Source organism: Pelodiscus sinensis, chromosome 2 (assembly GCF_052426305.1).
Source record: "Pelodiscus sinensis isolate ZL-2025 chromosome 2, ASM5242630v1, whole genome shotgun sequence".
NCBI lineage: Eukaryota > Metazoa > Chordata > Testudines > Trionychidae > Pelodiscus > Pelodiscus sinensis.
Genome location: NC_143053.1, coordinates 171,601,551 through 171,620,101, shown reverse-complemented (window position 1 = coordinate 171,620,101; position 18,551 = coordinate 171,601,551). Strand labels below are relative to the sequence as shown.

The window sequence follows — 18,551 nt, the reverse complement described above, 5'->3', positions numbered from 1 at the left end:
ACATTGACTTCCCATGATTCGGCAAACTCTTCTGCTTTGGCACCGGTCAGGTCCTGAGGGTGCCAGACTAGAAAGGTTCAACTGGTATAGAAATGTGAATCTCAACAAAATGCAGATGTGGGTATCCAGGGTATGGAGGCAAAGTTTGGAACCAACTTTGGGAAGCATGTTGAATGTTTTTCTCTCGAACTTCTGCTCCTGGAGAAGAAGATGCTCCCTGTTTCAAACTGCTTACATATTAAATAAGGCCACCACAGTCCTTACTTTTTCTGGGCACAAGACTTCTTGTGAATTTAGCCTCAACAGCATCATTCACTCACCTCCTTGATACTGGCAGACCCCATGTGTGGGAGGAAGAGGAAATGCAGCACTTTTACAAAAGGTGTTGCAGCATCTGTGTTATTCCAAGCACTAGGTACTGTCCCTCAATCAGTAAATATGCATGCTAGAGCTCCTGATGGGGTGCACATTAGGGGAAAACAATCTGTAGAGTATGATTTGGTAAAGAGAGCGGTACAATCCAAAACTGAGTAATGGTGCATGTGGCTGAGAAGATAGTTTTATGCTTATAATTTATTCATCCCAAGGGGCACAGGTTATGGATTTGAGTACTTTTTAAAATCTGCCAGCTATTGAAATATTTAAGCATCACACCATGTTTAATGTAAACTATCATAAAAAGAAAATTAAGCACAGGAAGTAACTAGAGAGTGGGGTGAGTTGTGTGCACAAGTAAAAGTGATGGGCCTTTGATGAGGTATATAAATAATTAGCAGTGCAATTTAAAAGCAGTCTTTTAAATAAGAATGTCCATGGTGTTCTGAATACCACAGTAGCTGTGTGTTATAAATTTACAGCCTTGTACTGCAGAGGGAGGTGGAGTTTGACTCTGTCACAAGCAAGATGCCAGATCAAGAGAGTGATGGCCAGGTATTAAGCTCTTGGTGCAAAACCACTGTTTCAGATTTCTATCAAATGTTGGACCTAAAATGACTGCACCTATTCCACATGAGCAAAATTCAAAAATTCCCAGTGATGAACCAGACACTCAAGAGTTAATCCTCTCTAGGGAAAGTCCTAATAGCTACATCTTTAAAAAGTCCTGCCAATAAGTTATGCTCCTGAGCTAACCTAGAACAGAGAAATAATGGTGAAATGCCAGATTACCCAAGCTTGAGCAGTACCTTGTCGCCGTCGACTATTGAGTTTCCTAAAGCAGGTGCCCTCAACGAGTCGGTTAAGACGTTGCTGCTTGATCAGCTCTAAGATTTCAGGCTGAATCTTCTCTTTTAGCTCCCTGAAACAAACAAAACAAAACCAGACACTTTTTAGATTTGAATATTCACTTAACATTTTTTTCCTCACTGAGATAGACAGCCTCATGAGAAACTCAGTTTGTTTCTGGGGAAAGCCGTCTTATTCCAAGATCCAGTGCGCTCCAAGGAGGGAAATTTTTCTAGTAGTTAAGAGTACAGGAATGGAAGGCCCTATTTACCTCAGTGTCAGTAAGTCAGAATGAGGCTTTAGGCAAGTTTTTGTCCCATCCATAAAATAATCTTCAGGCATATGACGAACTTCACAGGATTTTTATTATGCTTACTTGATTAGTTGTTTGACTTCCTCAGATGCAATGTTCTATGAAAGTGGACCTGTTATTGTTGTTAATTAGTACAAGATAGAAAATATAAGCCTTGCTATACAGTCTGAAACATCAAGAAAAAATACTGAGCAGTCCCAATTCCAGCTTCAGCAAAATAATAACTGATGTTACTCGATTATTTCCATAATGCTCTGTATATTTACTACCATATGGAGCTTGTTGAAAATCTATAGGTCTTGATCCTTAAAGTATATCTAGCATGAAAAATAGATTTCATATGCTGTCATAAGGATGCACAAGTGACTGAATTGATTAGCTATGTTTAAGCCCACTGACAGGGGGCAAAGGAAGCGGTTACCCCAGGACCTGCAGTAGCAGCAGCAGTGTCCAGAACCTCGGGCCATTTAAATCACTGTCAGAGTGCTGCACTGTGTGCTCTGGACAGCTCTAAGAGTAGGAAGAGAGAGCACCGCATTCTGGGCAGTGCTGAGGGTTGGCTGCCCTTGGCTCCACCCCTTCTGCCCTCAGGCCCACAGAAGCCCCTCACTCCCAGGGGATTTTCAAAGGCTGTCAGCTCCCCTGGCTATAGCCTTATTTAGATTCATTAAGCATCCATGAAGGAAAAGTTTAAGCATCAACTTGACAGCAAGTCTAGTTAGACTAAGAGGTAAGTGAAAATATAGAGGGTTCATAAAATATGAAGTGTGTCAAGACCATCATTTTGGGTTGCTGTGTGGATAAAGTAATATCAGACTTCATTCTGTTCAGCAGTAAGCACAGTCAAGACTCAGGAAAATAGTGCAATTTCAGAGGTAAACCAAAATTCCGCCCCTCTGGAAAACATCACACCTTCCATCTGTTTTGATTGTCTTGTTCATTTACCACTTCATCTCACATCAGCAAGCAGAAAACCAATGAAATTATAGCAAGATCTATGCAGAAAGAATGTACCTTTAATTAGATATGCCATAATCCTCCTAGGTACTAGATATATGCTTACATACATCAGAAAAGGAGATCTAGATGCATAATCTGCTGTATATTTACAAGCTGTCAAAAATTATCCAAATATCAAATGACTAGAATTCTAGAAACAGACAACCTTTAGAAAGTATTTTATTGGTACTCCGCTGATTAGTTTCAAATACCAGTTTTCCCATTTAGAGCCATGGCATGAATATTCAGCATGGTATTTATATACCATCAAAAGATTGTAGCGCTCGAATAGATTTTTATGTTTTCCAAGCTGGCTAACTTCCCCATGCTCTTTAGGAAAGAGATGGAGAAAAGACCCCTAAAACACAACCACAATGAGTCACAATATGGATTGGTTTACAGTTCTTTAACATAGTGTACACCTCACTGGAAGAGCCTCAAGTGTTCAATCATAGCATAAAGAACAGTTTGATATTTATGCAGTAATACTCCAGAAAGTGGATAATTATCATTAAAGTGCACAGAATCATAACACTATAGAAATTAGACATGAAAAAACTAAAAATGTCATCTAGTACATCCTAGTCCAATTGGTAAGGTTCAGTGTTTCTTCCTTGGGGCAAGGACTATTGCTTTTGTCTGTATCATGCTTGACACAAATTGGAGGTTTTCTAAATAATAATAACCAAGACAAATTAAACAATTCTTATTTGTGGGCTGCCAAACAGGTTTACAAGGTGGCTCATACTGTCTCTGCTTTGAAGAACTTGCAGCCTAAACAGACAGCGCATAGGGAAATGTGGATTTACAAATTAACATGGTGATAGATGTGACCTGAGGTAAAGCCCACTCCTCTTTCATCCCCTCCAAGATTATAATTTCCCTTTCATTAAAGCCCATGTTTTCCCCTCTGCTCTGGAAAACATTGTTGCCCAACATAAACCAGGGACAGAGAGCGAATCTGAATGCTAGCCAATCAAAAACAACAAATGAAAGCCCTCAAGAGTGGCTCAGTATCTAAAGAAAGTCTTGCCTTATGACAGATGAAGGTGTCTTTCTATCTCTTTACTGACATGGCCTGCAGAGCCGCAGTCTCCGAGTGCCTGACTGACATAAATACTCTGTAATACAGCTAAGTGTTATTAACCTAGTTTTTAGATAGGGAACTTTGGCATGTGGAGATTACTGGGGAGATTTCAAAACACACAAAGACCAGACAGCTTCTCACTGATTTTCAATATGTTTTTGGAAATCTCCCTCTATTGACTTGAGCCCAGGCCCTCCTGTGCTCCTGCTTGGTCAGCCTGCACCCAGGTGTCCTCAGCAGTTGCTGCCAGTGTAAAATTGTTCTCTGATCCCTACCATACTTTTCCCAGTGCTTTGCCCAACTTTGATTTAATTTTCTTAAGCAGCATGACATCAAGTGCTTCCTGTGCAAGACTATTCTGAAGCCCAATTAATCTCTCTCTCTGGAAGGTATTCATTCGTACTATGTTCAGATTATATAAAATGGGGAAGTGTACACCAAGCAAGCTTGCTAATTACCAGCCATGTGCCTAAACAAAGGAACTTAGCCTCTAAAGGGATTCAGTTTCCTCAAGACAAGTCGGGGGAGTTCAGGAATTTCAACCATTATAGGTTTGGGACCAAAACTAGCAGAGCCACTCCACCCCACTTACTAGCAGAAGTGAAATAATTTAAAATTAAATGTGGAGAGCAGTAAGACAGAGAGATACAATTTTAAATATGAGGAAGGGATAGATCACTTTAATGTGCTTTTTAATTTATACAGCATTCCAGAAATTTAATAATCACAAGGGTGAGTTGGACAGGATCAAACACTTGAGAGAGCCTGTGATGGGCTGGACTAGGCCCTAAAGCCTCCTACAGGAGGCTAGCAGCCTTGCTGTACCTCATCCCAGCAGGAGGAGCGGCGAAGAGGTCCTCCAGGCACTAAAGAGTGGCTGTCTCTGCGGCAGCCAATTAGGACCCAGCAGAGAGGTATAAAAGAAGCTGCAGGGCTGAGGCTTGGCAGTTCCCTTCAGGAGCTTCACCCAGGTCTATATCCTGACTGGGAGATCAGCACTACGGCTAGCTCCCAGTGTGAGCTGAGCCTAGATCTGGGTAAGACCCAGACTCAGTAGTGAAAGATCAGCCACAAGCAGAGACTTACTAGCACCGTGGACAGGGCTAGTCAGGCCCTGATTCCAGGACTTTGAGGGTGACTGGACAACCAGGCAAGGATGCTGCACAGCGTCACTTAGCCACAGCAGAGCGCTCACCAATGGGTGGACCTGTTACAGAGCCTAAGATATCACTAACTTGATGACTCTCCCCATTGATTTCAGCACATCATCAGCTACTTGCTTTTAAAACATGTATTTTAGTTCCTCATGGTACACACGAACTTTAGAAATTATTTCAATATTTTTGAAAACAATGGAGTGGTTGTAGTACCAGCATCACCTGTCTCTAACCCTGTAGCTTTCCAACTCATAGCTCAGATACCTTCCAATTCGCAACAATCATTTTTCCTAGAACTGGGTACTTTATAGCCATTTACTTCATTATAACACAATTGAAAAGTAATCCCTAAGTACCTTCCATCTGTTTTGTTCCTTTATCTTTCTGGCTCACATTGTATCCTTTCCTATTCATTAATGCTTCCTGAACAGCTATTATTGACACTTTCCAGCTTAGCAGAACATTATTAAAGATAAAAGAAATGTACAACAATCCAAATCCCTCCAACTGTTTCCCCCCGTTGCTGACTTGCTCGCAACCCTTCCCTCACAACTGCTTCATTAACAAACCTTCACTAAACCACGTCAGCCTTCTCTTAAATATAATAGAGCTGGGTGAACAGATAAAATTACTGTTATTTAACATGTCAAATGACCTAGTACACCTTTCCATCGTCATTTCTTCTGCTTCTAGCCTTAATCTATGTGCGGTTAGCACCTTCAGTGCTTCTTCTCTATTTCAGTCTGTCTAGCTGTTCTTCAGAAACTCTGCAGCGAATCCATTCAAAAATGGTTGGATTCGAACACTTTTGTATGACATCCATCCATTTAAACTTAGGAACTTCCCAACCCTTCTCATGCCCTCTGGTTCTACATTTAACACCTTGTTTTCCCATCTATTCTTCCAATCTCCTTTTGCACATGCCCAAAACATCCAAGCCTGGATTCTCTCAGCTTTTCGATAATTAGTCCCACCATCACACTTCCCTTAATTCATTCATTTCAAACATAGTCCATCCTGGTAACTTCAAGCATTTGTCTTAACGTTTCCACTGTATTCAAGACCTGCTTCTGTCTCCTCCTCTGTGCCCAGCTTTCAGAACTGTACAACAATGGATTCTGTAGATTTTTCAATTTGGTAGGCACTCTCCTATCACAGATCATGCTGTTTACTTCTTTCCAGTTACTCTAGGCCTTCCCTGTTCTGCTTGTAAGTTCCTTGTTGAATTCATCATTAGCCATTGCTATTGAACCTAGGTCCTTGAATGTTTGTACTTTTGGGTAGTGGCTGGCCTCCCAGACTTAGAATTGTTTTACTGCAAGGTATCAGTGAATCTACAGACCAAATAACCTGCTATATTTCTGTTGATTTTCATGCCATTTCTTTTAAATTCTCCCCTCTGTTTTTTTTCTAAATCTTCTTTCACTTCCTCCTTGCTGTTCCCAACAAGCACTACATCATCTGTGAAAAATATGCATGGGCAGACACTCTCTGGGTATCTTTTGTAAGCTCATTGGGCCTAGGGCAGAGCCTTGGTGTGTTCCAGTTTTTGCTAGTAACTTTTCTATTTCTTTATTTGGCCTTCTAACTCTGGGTGCAACATTCCATAGCCATTCAAAAATGGTCGGATTCAAACACACTCTGTTCTCCCATGGATTTGTTGCATTACCAGAACTAGAAAGATGAGACCTGAGCTCTAATGTCGCAACAACATTGTGACCTTAAGGAAATAAATTTCTCCTTGCAAAACTGAGCTAATGCAAGTAAGTGAGTCTAAATTTAATAATAAAATAACCAATACAACCATTCATACTTCAAACTCAAATTAAAGTTGATTTGAAGCACTGGAGTCCAAAAGTTTGAAGATCTATAACATCTGTATTTTCATAGAATCATAGAATTGGAAGGGACCTTGAGAGGTCAGTAAGTCTAGTCCCCAGCCCTCACAGCAGGGCCAAGCACCATCTAGCTCAGAGGTGAGCAAGACCGCATTCGTGGGCCTGATCTAACTCACCAAGCAGTTTGATCCAGCCTGTGGCTCTCTGCTGCCCCAAGGCCAATCAAGACCCAGGAACAGGGGAGCATGCAAAATCTCCTCCCCCGCCAGGGGCATGCAGCACCAGAGGTAACCGCCAACCGCCCCTGGTAAGGCAGGGTGGGGGTCACGAGGCTTTGTGTGCTCCCCTGCTCCCAGACTCTGATTGGCCTGGGGATGGAGGCAGCATGGGAAGTCTCCTCCTGCCACCAGGAGCATGTGGTGCCTAGCAGAAACTGCCAGCTGTTCAAAACAGCTGATGGTTCTCTCTAGGCTCCATTCACCCCTGGCAGAGTGGGGGTGAGGGGCAAAGACTTCCCATGCTACCTCACCCCCAGGCCAATTAGCAAGAAGACTCAGCCATGCTGGGATAGTGAATAGTTATCACATCCGAATACAGCTCTAAATAAGGGTACAGACTTTATATTCATTTGTAAACAATTTCCAAGTATCTACTATTTTTTAGATCTCGGTGGAGAATCAAAACTACATTCTCTGGCTTGTTCTCTCTTTTATACACAATGGATTTGTGTTTTTGTACTTACATCATTAGAGGCATCTACTTAATTTGCCACAGTTCAGTACATGGAACCAAATCACAGGGGAAACTAAAAGAGCAGTTTTCTTTCACAGTCAAGAATGAGTGAATAGGGATGCAATCAAAATGGATATTCATAGAATTTAAATCATCATGAATACATTCATGATTGTTTAAACGGCTTCATTATTTATTTCTTAAGCTTATCATTTGTCTTGGGGCTAGTCTACACTTCTGTGGTAAATTGATCTAACTTACACATCTTTAGTTATGTGAATAATGTAATGGATATCGACATTTTAGATCTACTTGTAGTGGTGATTACACTGTTGTGTCAACAGCAGACTGCTTCCTGTCAACTTCTCTTACACTTCTTGGAGAGGTGGAGTACAGAAATTGAATGGAGATTGCTCCACCATTGATTTAGTGGGTCTTAATCAGACCCACTGAATCAACCCTCGCAGCATTGACTGCAGCAGTGCTTGTCTACTGGCAGGTGAGGACTAGGGATGTTAAAATTCAGGTAAATGGATAACTGTAACTGCTGAAAATTTCAACAGCTCTTCAGGACCCATGAGTGCATCGGGAGCTGGCTTTTGAGACAGCTTCTGGCACATACTGGCTCCTGGCTCTCATCCTGCTCCCAAGGAGCCGGCTTCCACCCAACCCTGCTGCCTCTGTGGCAGAGGCAGCAGTGCAGGGCGGCAGCCGGCTCCCTGGGAGCAGGGCGGGAGCCTGCATGTAACCGATAACAATAAGTAATAAGCCTAGGCTTTTCGGTCAGCCATGTAAACATATCCTATTACACCCTGAGTGAAGACACACCATTGGATCTGAAATGAGTTTCTTTAACACTTTCACTGCTTTTAATTCTGTCATGGAATGCATTTATTAAATTTCATGGATACAGATATTACACTGTGACAATGGTTAGCAATACTGATATTTGGAATCAAGAGAGCTTGTGGTGCATTGGCAAATTTTACCATGCTAGGCAAGGCTCAAAGTGAATATAAATAGTTAACCTCTATCACTGATAAATAGTTGATTCACTGGGAAAGTCATGGAAACGAGAAGCTTTGGGAACAGGTATAGCATCCCTAAGCTGCTTTGAATCTCTGAGTGTTACAAAAGATTGGCAAAGAACTGCTTTGAAGAAGAGGAACGTAAAACCCTGGTTTTGACCTGATGCAAGACTGCAGGTGATCTCCATTCTCACTGGGTGTTAATGTCCTATCATTCTAATAGCCTGAAGACATAAAAGAATCATTACCCCTTTGATTCCAGTTAGTATTATTAAGTTTCTAACTCTGCTTCGTTTATGCTTTCACCGTTGTCCTGTCAGAGAAGGGTTCCTGGAGATTGGCCATAAATGTATTTTTTAGAGATAAACCAACTCCAAAGTCTCAAATATGTATCCTTCTGAGCTTGACTGATGGCACTGAAATACCTAAACACAAAGCCATCTTTACAGTTTTGCCCCATTTAACTTCAAATGTGTCTAATTAAATTTTGGTTTAAGAAGACGGAACTCGCACAGTTTCTCAGTTTATCATCTCAAAAGGCTTCTGCTAGTCTGGCTGAGGACATGAGATTTGAGCACCGATGGAAATGAGCCTGCCTATGTCACCAGTTTGGCTTCAAGCCCTATCCCAGAGAAGATCAAAATGGCAGATACATAGCATTACACCATATGAAACAAGTACTAAACTGAATATATACGAAATCACCTAGAAATAGGTAAAAGTTCCATACTATCATCAAAGATAAGACAAACAAAAATGACACTAACAGACACACATTCTTTTATGAAGCCAATTTGTACTGGGTGCTATTTCCCTGGGTTTCCCTTTACCTGGCTCACAGAAGTGACATTTTGAAACTTTCTGGGGCATTGGACAGAAGACCAAATTTCATCTTAAAAAAAATTGCACACACAACTACTCACAGCCTAGAAATGTCAAAGCATCATTTGCTGCAAATAAGTCATGCTAGGCCCTATAGGGATTAACCAAATCTGTTTTAACTGAGCTCAAAGAAACAGTTGAGATTCCCAGCAGAAGAAAGCATATGCACTTCAATCAGATGCTATTCCACTGCTTTTCAGCAATGCTCCCTTGGCAAATTTTCCCCTGGGTTCTCACTGAACAGTTCACAAACATCATTCACATTTGTTACTCCTTCCATGCAAGAAGTGACTCAGAGAGGGGAAGTACTTACAGAATTGGACGAGACTGGAAATCTTCCTGGTTCATCCTCTCGGATTGACGGATTTTCAAAATTTCAGTGTAACTTAGATTCTGGAGTTTACTTTTGAATTGGTCCAGAGAGCTAGGCTTGGTAGTGAGTGCTCTCATTATTTGCTCTTTTACCACCTGCATTACCTATGGATGAAAGCAAGACAGCATTATTTTTAATGCTTTGGTTTTGATTTTAAATAATGATCCAGTATATGTTGCAATTAGATGGTGTGGGCAACAGGAAAACTTCAAGAATTATAAAAAGTGGTCACAAAGCAAATTTTGCACCACAAAGGAGTGGATCTAACTGGATGCCACATATAACAACAAGGGCTCATCTACAATACAATAAATAGTCCTCTTACAGGATTCAGTCACAATAAATGTATCTGCTAATACCATTGAAACAAGATTCCTATTTTCTAAAGTGAATGGGACTGTCACTGTCTTACAGTACCATGCTATAGCCCTGCTTTGTCCAAGGCCGAGCATGGTTTGGGAACACAGCAGTAACAGAGGGTTGAGTCACTTCTACATTGTGAGACAGAACTACATTTTAATCTGATAAAGGGAGCCAGCCAAACTGAATGCACCATCCAGGGGCACCGACAGCCCCTGCAACCCTCTCAGCAAAATGGGAGAGGGAGGTGGATCCACACTCCTGGAAGGGGTGAGGCCGGGGCAACCAGTTCTTTGCACTGGCCAGAGGGCAGCACCTCCAGCCCCCACGCTGCACTGAGTGCACCATGTGACACTCCTGGTGGTGATGTAAAGGCTTTGGGGCTCCAGCAGCCCTGCAGTAGCATTGGCTGGGAGCCCTGGGCCCTATTGAATTGATCCGCCCACCCCCGGTGAAGGCCTGGGAGCCTCACTGTTGCTATTGTCTCTAAGGGTGCAGCTACAGTGCACCCTTTGCTCAAAATAAGCTACGTAACTTGAGTAGCTTATTTTGAGTTAATTTTATTGCCAAATTTCCAAATAAATCGCTATTCCAAAACGTCTCTTAATCCTCGTGGAATGAGGTTTACAGGGATGTTGGAATAGCACGCGCCCATTATTTCAAAAGATATTTTGAAATGGGTGAGCTATCGAGACGCAGAATAGCTACTTCAGGATACTTGAAGTATCCCAAAATAGCACCACAGTGTAGACGTTCCCTAAGAGTCCAGAGACTGCCTTCACTCCTTGGTTTCTGCCAACTCAGCCTGGTTTGTGGGCCCCCTTTACAAAGTCTTCATCAAGATGGAATGCAACAGTGCAAACTATTGGGGTTCTGGATAGCTCACAAAGCTGAGGAGCATTCATTAGCAGGTCTCTTATGACAGCCCTAGCAGAGTTTAAAGTTGCTCTCTCCAGCAGAGGGCGGTGCCAATAATCTGGTGATGAAATACTTTGCTCACTTTTTGCTGCGTGTGTGGGGAGGAGCATCGGGCCCTAGTACAGATGCACCTCTCTCATATGGCCCATTGGGGCTCCATGCCTGGCCCACAATAGGTTTTGTTTACTGTTGCCCATTTGCAGGGTTGTCAAGTTCTGCTGGTTTCTGTCCCCACGTTTTTTTTTCCTACCAGTATTACTAAATTGACACACATGTAAAGCAAGGGCCTGTGAAGTGAAGTGCATGCTGATTGCACACATTGACTATGAAAGCCATGCACTCCCTTTGCATCCCATCAAAGCGCTGCTATGGCTCGACAGGAACATCCTGCAAATACTAGTTATACAAGTGCAGTTAGCAAAACTACACCATCCTGGCAGGCTGGTTTGGATACGACAATTTTGCAGCCTACTGAGATGAAGGATGGCCACTCACGCACCCCACTCATTAGCCTAGGTTGCCCATTGCCGCTTAAGATATATGTGCAGGTAAAACTGTGGTGTGATTTTATTTTTCATGCCAGATTCCTCTCCTTTTTGCCTTTCTTGAGACTTTTTGGTTCAGCCACTCAAGTTTCAAGCTCAGCCTAGAGGGTCACTGATTTTCACCCTGTCTCAGGCATCCATTACTTATTCACAAGGAGTAGCGTTCACAGTGAAGGAAATCAAGCTAGTAACAAAAGCATATAAAATCAGGAAAGGGAGATCAATTTGCTAAGGTTGGTATAGGATTGCTTTTGAAGCAGTGCCATAAAAAATGCAGCCTAAAGAATTAGTGTGAAAGATATCTGCACAACAGAGCCATTTGCATGCTAACTATTTTACCAGGAGACAACTGTTGAGACACAGTTAACTTGGGGGATTTATTTGGCACCAGTACCCATCAATATATACATCACAGATTGATCTTTCTCCCTGTGCTTCTTTTCTCACTGCTGGTACAAATCACACACTTTGAAAGGCTTATCTGATTCCATCTTTAGGTAGGTTGGGGAAAAAACAGTTTATCAGACTTAAAAATATTTTCTTTCCTCAAAGCCAAACCAGCCTGACAAGAAGGAGGAAGAAATAGTAACATTCAGCCAAGATCAAAGCAGATCTGTAATGTAAACTAACAACTGGGGAAAGAGTATAGAAAATATATTTGCATAGGTTTTTTTTTGCTTTTCTTTTATTCTAAAAATGGAAGCTTGATCCCTCAGAATCTGAAAACTTTTCTTTTCCAAAATGTGTGCATGTTATTGTTTTAATTTCACTGAGCTGTATTATTGACGTTCATTTCCTGAGATGTGACATCCCTTTTGGAAATGAGTGATACACTCATTCTAGTCTTGCTACCAGGTGCAGTAAGCAAATCTAAGCAATTAAAAAGTGATAAGAAAAGCTCTCTATTACATGAGCTGCCCACACCTGAGCCTTTTCCAACAGCACATTTCCAAATGATGATGGTGTTTTCTCCCTCCCCCATTATTTTGTCTCTTTTACCAGACACAAGTTTACATTTCCGTGTCTGCTTCCAAAGGGCCATTTTCTGCTGCCCCTTTACTCACTTTGACTATATACTTGTAGGCTGCGTCTAGATTGGCATGATTTTCCAGAAATGCTTTTAACGGAAAAGTTTTCCGTTAAAAGCATTTTCGGAACAGAGCGTCTAGATTGGCTTGGACACTTTTCCGCAAAAGCACTTTTTGTGGAAAAGTGTCCGTGTCAATCTAGACATGCTTTTCCGCAAAAAAGCACCGATCGCCATTTTCGCAATCGGGGCTTTTTTTGTGGAAAACAAAGCTGAGCTGTCTACACTGGCCCTTTTGCCTGAACAGGAACAGAATAGTATTTCTGCAAGAAGCACTGATTTCTTACAGTAGGAAGTGAGTGCTTTTGTGGAAATTCAAGTGGCCAGTATAGACAGCTGGCAAGTTTTTCCAGAAAAGCGGCTTATTTTCCAGAAAAACTGGCCAGTCTAGACACAGCCGTAGTGTAAGATACTACTCTTCATATGTTTGGTAGTCTCTAAACTAAACAAAGCAGAGGGTCCTGTCAATCAATCCTCACATTTTAATGCCCCTATCAGTGTGGTATTTGGATATATCTATGAATATTTTACGGATAATTTCTCAGTAAAAATATCTAGGATGCTTTATTCCCAGTTTCAGCTGCTACTCCTTTCACCTTTTAGAGAATGCTTGCTTTCTGGTGCCTGCTATCTGCAGTCCACCAGACAGAACTCTTCTAGCTCATTATTCTACAGGTTTGACCTCCCTCATTGGGCACTTTGGGGACCTGACTAGTCCTGGATGAGAAATTTTTCCAGACCAGGGGAGGTCATTTCAGGCCCACTGTTGCTGGCCCCTCTTTATCACTCCTCCTCCCCCCCAAGCTTCGTGGCTCCCCCCTGCAGCCCAGATGAGCTGCGCGCCAGCTCCTGGCACCCCACCCCCTGCAGCCCAGCTCAGCTCAGCTGTGTGCCAGCTACTGCAGACCAGGTGAGCCGTGCACTGACTCCCTGCCCCTGCTCCTCCCTTTCAGTCCAACTGAGCTGCGCACTGGCTCCTGGCTCCCTTCCTGCAGGCCACCTGGCGCCTGGCTCCTACCTCCCTGCAGCTCACTGGGAGTCTCTGACCCTGGAACATCCGTGGTCAAGCTGGACCACGGATGTTGTCAGACCAGAGAAATCCAGATTTTAGAGGTGCAACCTGTACTTCGCTTATTGGCGTAGGGTGAGTGAACAACAGGGGCCTGGCAGGGGAGCAAGTGGGAGGCACCAAGTGGGGAGCAGAGTGAGCTGCGGGCCAGAGGTGTAGCAGGAAGCAATGCTGGAAGGGGAAACAACTGGTGAGCAGCAGCTGGGCACAGCTCACAGAAGGGATGGGGGATGAAGCTGGCTGCTGGAGCTGATGCTGCCTGCACCTTGCTGTTCCATCCTGGTGGCGGAACGAGGCATTCATAGCACACAGCTGCCCAGGGCGCCACTAGTGCCCCCAATGTAGTGGTGCCCCATGCAGCTGTATATGCCTAAGGATGGTTCTGGCAATCATCTTCCTTTTAGTGTTAGTAGAGCAATGGTATTTAACAAGTCAACCTACATGTCAGAGCTGCTTAGTTGAGTGATCTCACTAGCATTGTGAGCCACTGCCAAGAACTTCTTATCTGCGCCAAATCTCTAAAGCTGAGTCGCCAGGTCTTGATTACTGCTTGGGAGATTAACTGCTCTAAGCTTAGGATCAACACACTAAAAAATCTGACCTTACAGACGTAATTAAAGGAACGTTTTTTGCCCTATTTCTTAGGCTATATCTACACTACTACTGTTACAGCCATGTATCTGCATCGCTACAGCTATACTGGTGTAGCACTATGGTACAGACACTTAATACAATGACAGGAAGGGATCAAGCCCACCAATGGGGGATGGGAAAGCAGAGAAGAGGGGCAGTTGCCCAGGGCCCAGTGATTCTTACAGCCAGCGTGCTGCGCCCTTTAGAATTGCCGCCAGAACCCTGCACTGCAAACTCTGGCCAGCTCTGAGGGCCAACAAAGAGAGGCGCTGCACCGTCTGTGAGGCACTGAGGGCTAGCTGCCCTAGGCCCTTCTCTTCCACCTGAGGCCTTGCCCCTAACAGGAGCATGGAGCTGCTTTCTCCACACATTGCCCTGGGGCCCAGCAATCCTGTCAGCCCCTCTGGAAGGGATTTTTCCATTGCCATATTAAAGCTACCCTCTCAGTGTCAACACTGGGATTTAGGGTCACTTAGGTGTGAATTTTCCACACCCCTGAGCAACATAGCCAGGTCGACCTATGTTCTAAGTGAACACCAGGCCTCAAGTGTTGCCAAGCATAAATGTTACATATAGTGACTGTAAATACTTTTGGGGGCGTGTATTTTTTCCACAGGCCATATGCAGAATCAGATTTTAAGAGGAAACATTTTCTACATTCTGAGATTCCTTTTTGTTTGACTGTTTTTCCAGGCTTATGCCCTGTTACATAGTGAGGCAGAACTTTGCACTCTGCTAAAGGTGGGTGACTCACCTGTGAATATTCAAAGCACTGGAGTGATAAAATTAATATTTTTATGTTGTGGAGCACAGTGATTTAAATCCAGCTTACTTGTCTGGAATGAGATGGCAGTACCCTTCATATCTATCACATCTAATCTATCTATTGGATTTTTAAATTGGCCCCTACTATGTTATCTAACTTTGTATACAACTTTTTAGATAGTTCTCAACATACCCTTGTTTGACCTCATCTCTGTCACATTTTGATTAACTCTTATCTTCCCATCCCGCCTGTCTTTTTTCTCTTTTTTTCTCTCTTATCTCTTGCCATGGGGATTTATTTCTATGCAAAAATACAGAATATCCCATTCAAATAGGCAGATCAGAAGTCTGATCCCTTTGGCTCAACAGTAAGGGCTTGTTTACATGGCTCCACAGGGCACACGACAAAGATATGAGTTGCAGCACACACTGAAGTGTGGATTACCACAGTCCTGTTTGAAACATGTCATTTAAATATCAATATTGTGAACAATTTTAGTACTGGTTGTTTTAGCAGAAACATCCCACACCAATTCATCAGCATATGATGGAGAAGGGACAGGGGGGTTGAGGGGTGCGATAGCTTCCCTACATCAGTTTTTGTAAGAGTGCAGTGCTGTTGCCTCAGAGTTCTTCAAAGCTGGTCTCTCTCCCTTGAAAAGTCTCAGCTCCAGGATACAGTCCAGATGAGATTCCTGTTTTTATCACAGGAGCAGAGTGGAGGTTTGGGAACAGGAAAGAGCCTCTCTTAGTTTCCTTTCTAGGCCTACCCTGGACAGGGAGTGGAGAGGAAAGTTATAATGTGGAACACAAGGGAAGGAAAACAACTGTTTTGCCTTTCAGCTCCTGGGGGCCATTCCTGAGGATGCTGAGTAGCAGCCTCCCCTTCCTGTTCCTTCCATCTTCATCTGGTCTTAACACTCACCAAAAGATGGCAAGATGTGAGGAGCCAAACTGGACAGAGCAATTGGAGATAGGAGGGGTGAGATTGTTTCTTATTAGAGATCTGTGGAAGAGGGGAAAATGAGAAATGATATTTCTTCTCAGTCACGGTCAGGTTAGAAAAGAGCCTCCATGGCCTAAACGAGGGCTGGGGATCCTCAGTCCCGAGGGCCAAATGTGGCCCTTGGCTTGCCTGCTTTCGCCCCAGCATCGGGGAGCACAAAAAATATACCAGCCTGTGCCCCTCTAGGCTCTGGTGTACAAGGGAAATGTGGGTAGTGTATTTTTTTCTTCTCAGTTAGGGAGGTATGGGGTTTTTTTTGCGCTCACTTTTGTGAAGCCCCTGATTTTTTCTGTGGGTCAGCGACTCCTGATCCGAAAAAGGTTCCTTGCCTCTGCACTATAAAGATTAATTTGAGAATGAAGCCAGGAGGGGGCAGGTAATTAAATATTCCTGGTAGAGGTAAAGTAGATATCTTTGCTATTGCTATGTTAATAGAAGTGTTGTGAGCAAGACACAAGAAATTATTCTTCCACTCGAGTCTCTGCTGATTAGGCCTCAATTGGAGTATAATGTCCAGTTCTGGGCACCACATTTCAAGAAAGATATGGACAACTCAGAGAAGGTGCAGAGAAGAGCAACAAAAACGATGAAAGGTTTAGAAAACATGACCTATGAGGGAAGACTGAAAGAACTGCGCTTGTTTAATTTGGAAAGGAGAACATTGAGAAGGGTAGTGGTTTTGAAGTATCTAAAAGGGTGTTACAAGCAGGAAGAAGAATAATTATTCTCCTTGGTCTCTCAGGATAGGACAAGAAGCAATGAGCTTAAACTGCAGCAAGGGAGGTTTAGGTTGGACATTAGGAAAAACTTCCTAACTCTCAGGGTGGTTGAACACTGGAATAAATTGCCTAGGGAGGTTGTGGAATCACCATCTCTGGGGATATTTAAGAGAAGGTCAGAGAGACATCTATCAGAGATGGTCTAGATGGTCCTGCCATGAGGGCAGAGGACTGGACTCGATGACCTCTCGAGGTCCCTTCCAGTTCTAGTATTCTATGGTGCTATGTTTCACTGTTCTGTAAATACAGTTCAGAGGAAATGGATCATTAATTGCTGCGTTAGACTCATTATATCCCTGCACTACAGGACATCTGCAGACAAAGCAAAAAGTCTGCTGGGAACTCAACACATGTTTTGGTTTACATTTCATTTCAGCAGTACAATCTGCTGGGTACACTGACGCATCTTCCTGGGTGAATGCATATCTGCACGGGTTCTCTCCGAGACCTCTAATTCATTTGCAACATTATTTATTTGGGGATGAGAGGGATTGGTTGATTGAAGTCTGAAATATAAACAGAAACCTTGATTCTGAGAAATAGCTGCTTGAATATAATGCAGTAAGGGACAAAAATATGGTAAAGGGTTTCTAGCACAGAAGTGATGTGGCTGGAGAGATAGGAAAGGAAGACAACTTCAGTAGTGGCATATTGAATAGACTGGAGAGGGCAAGATAAGAAGAAAGAAGGCTGGAAATAAGGGTATAGTTATGAAAATGAAAGAATACCCTGATAGGAGTGTAGAAGGGGAGAATATTGTTACTGCAAAGCTGTTATGGCAGCTAAGTTTGTACAGCTAATCAGGGCCTTGGAGCGCCAGTGTTATCAGCACTGGTAGAGAGCTCAGTCTGCTAATTCAGCAGGCCTTGATGTTACTTACAGAGAAAGACCACAGGCATGGTTTGGTGACAAAGGCACTTGGCCAGATTTATTGACCCCAAGGCAGAGTCCTAACAACTTGTACAATTGCATTAACATGAGTGCCCCTATGCCAGGAGTGTCTTAGTCAGCAGCAGCAGGCTTGCTGTCCTATTGGGCCCACAAAGGGTAAAGCCAAGGTCTATATAATTTATAGATTAAGACAAACAACTGAAATAACATAAGAGCTTATGTATTTTATGATATTTGTTTGTAATTATACTTATAACTTGATTCCTTTTCCTTTTTCCCTATTCATTATTCTGTCTAACCCTCTTATCTTGTGCCAGGTTGGGATGTATTTGCACTGGGATTCTGGAATGTATTTATGTAAATATTTATTGCCTAGTACTTTCTTGGAGTGCTTATGTTTTAACAACACTAGCAGCAACTTTGCCAAATTTATGTACTGGACAATGAACTTGTAAGCATCTGCTTTAATACATGGCCTGACATGCATTCACAGACTCTGGCCTAACGTTTTGCACTAGGCCTAGGCCTCTAGACTCTCTCTCTACTATGGGTTTTTTGGCAGCTTGGATTAGAAAGATAAGGATGGAATCTGATTTATATTAAAAGAGAAATAAGAAAAATCAAAATATGAGAGAGACGGTGAACCTGGGAGATATTACTATAAAGAAGATTCAATAGTGATAGAGCAGAAAAGAAGAGAAGGAGGATCTGGGAAGAGATAATGAAAGAATATCAAATGAAAGGGACGAGAGGAGGAATAAAGGAAGGGGGAAAAGGTAAAGCTTGAGTGTCAGGAGACAGCCATTAGAAAGGAAATATCATCAGAGAAAAGGATGACAGAGAAGAGAGAGTGGAATTAATGGAG

At 42.8% G+C, this 18,551-nt stretch overlaps 1 protein-coding gene across 2 annotated transcripts in view; it reads right to left on the bottom strand.

The window, feature by feature from the left end:
* ELMO1 (engulfment and cell motility 1) overlaps positions 1–18,551 on the bottom strand; it is a 448,991-nt gene that overhangs the window by 31,491 nt on the left and 398,949 nt on the right. For both annotated transcript variants that reach the window (XM_075921743.2, XM_006124065.5), the window contains 2 exons: positions 9,574–9,737; positions 1,185–1,297 (listed from right to left, as the gene is read on the bottom strand). In XM_075921743.2, the coding sequence (XP_075777858.1) occupies positions 1,185–1,297; positions 9,574–9,737 (277 nt within the window). The remainder of the gene's footprint in view (positions 1–1,184; positions 1,298–9,573; positions 9,738–18,551) is intronic.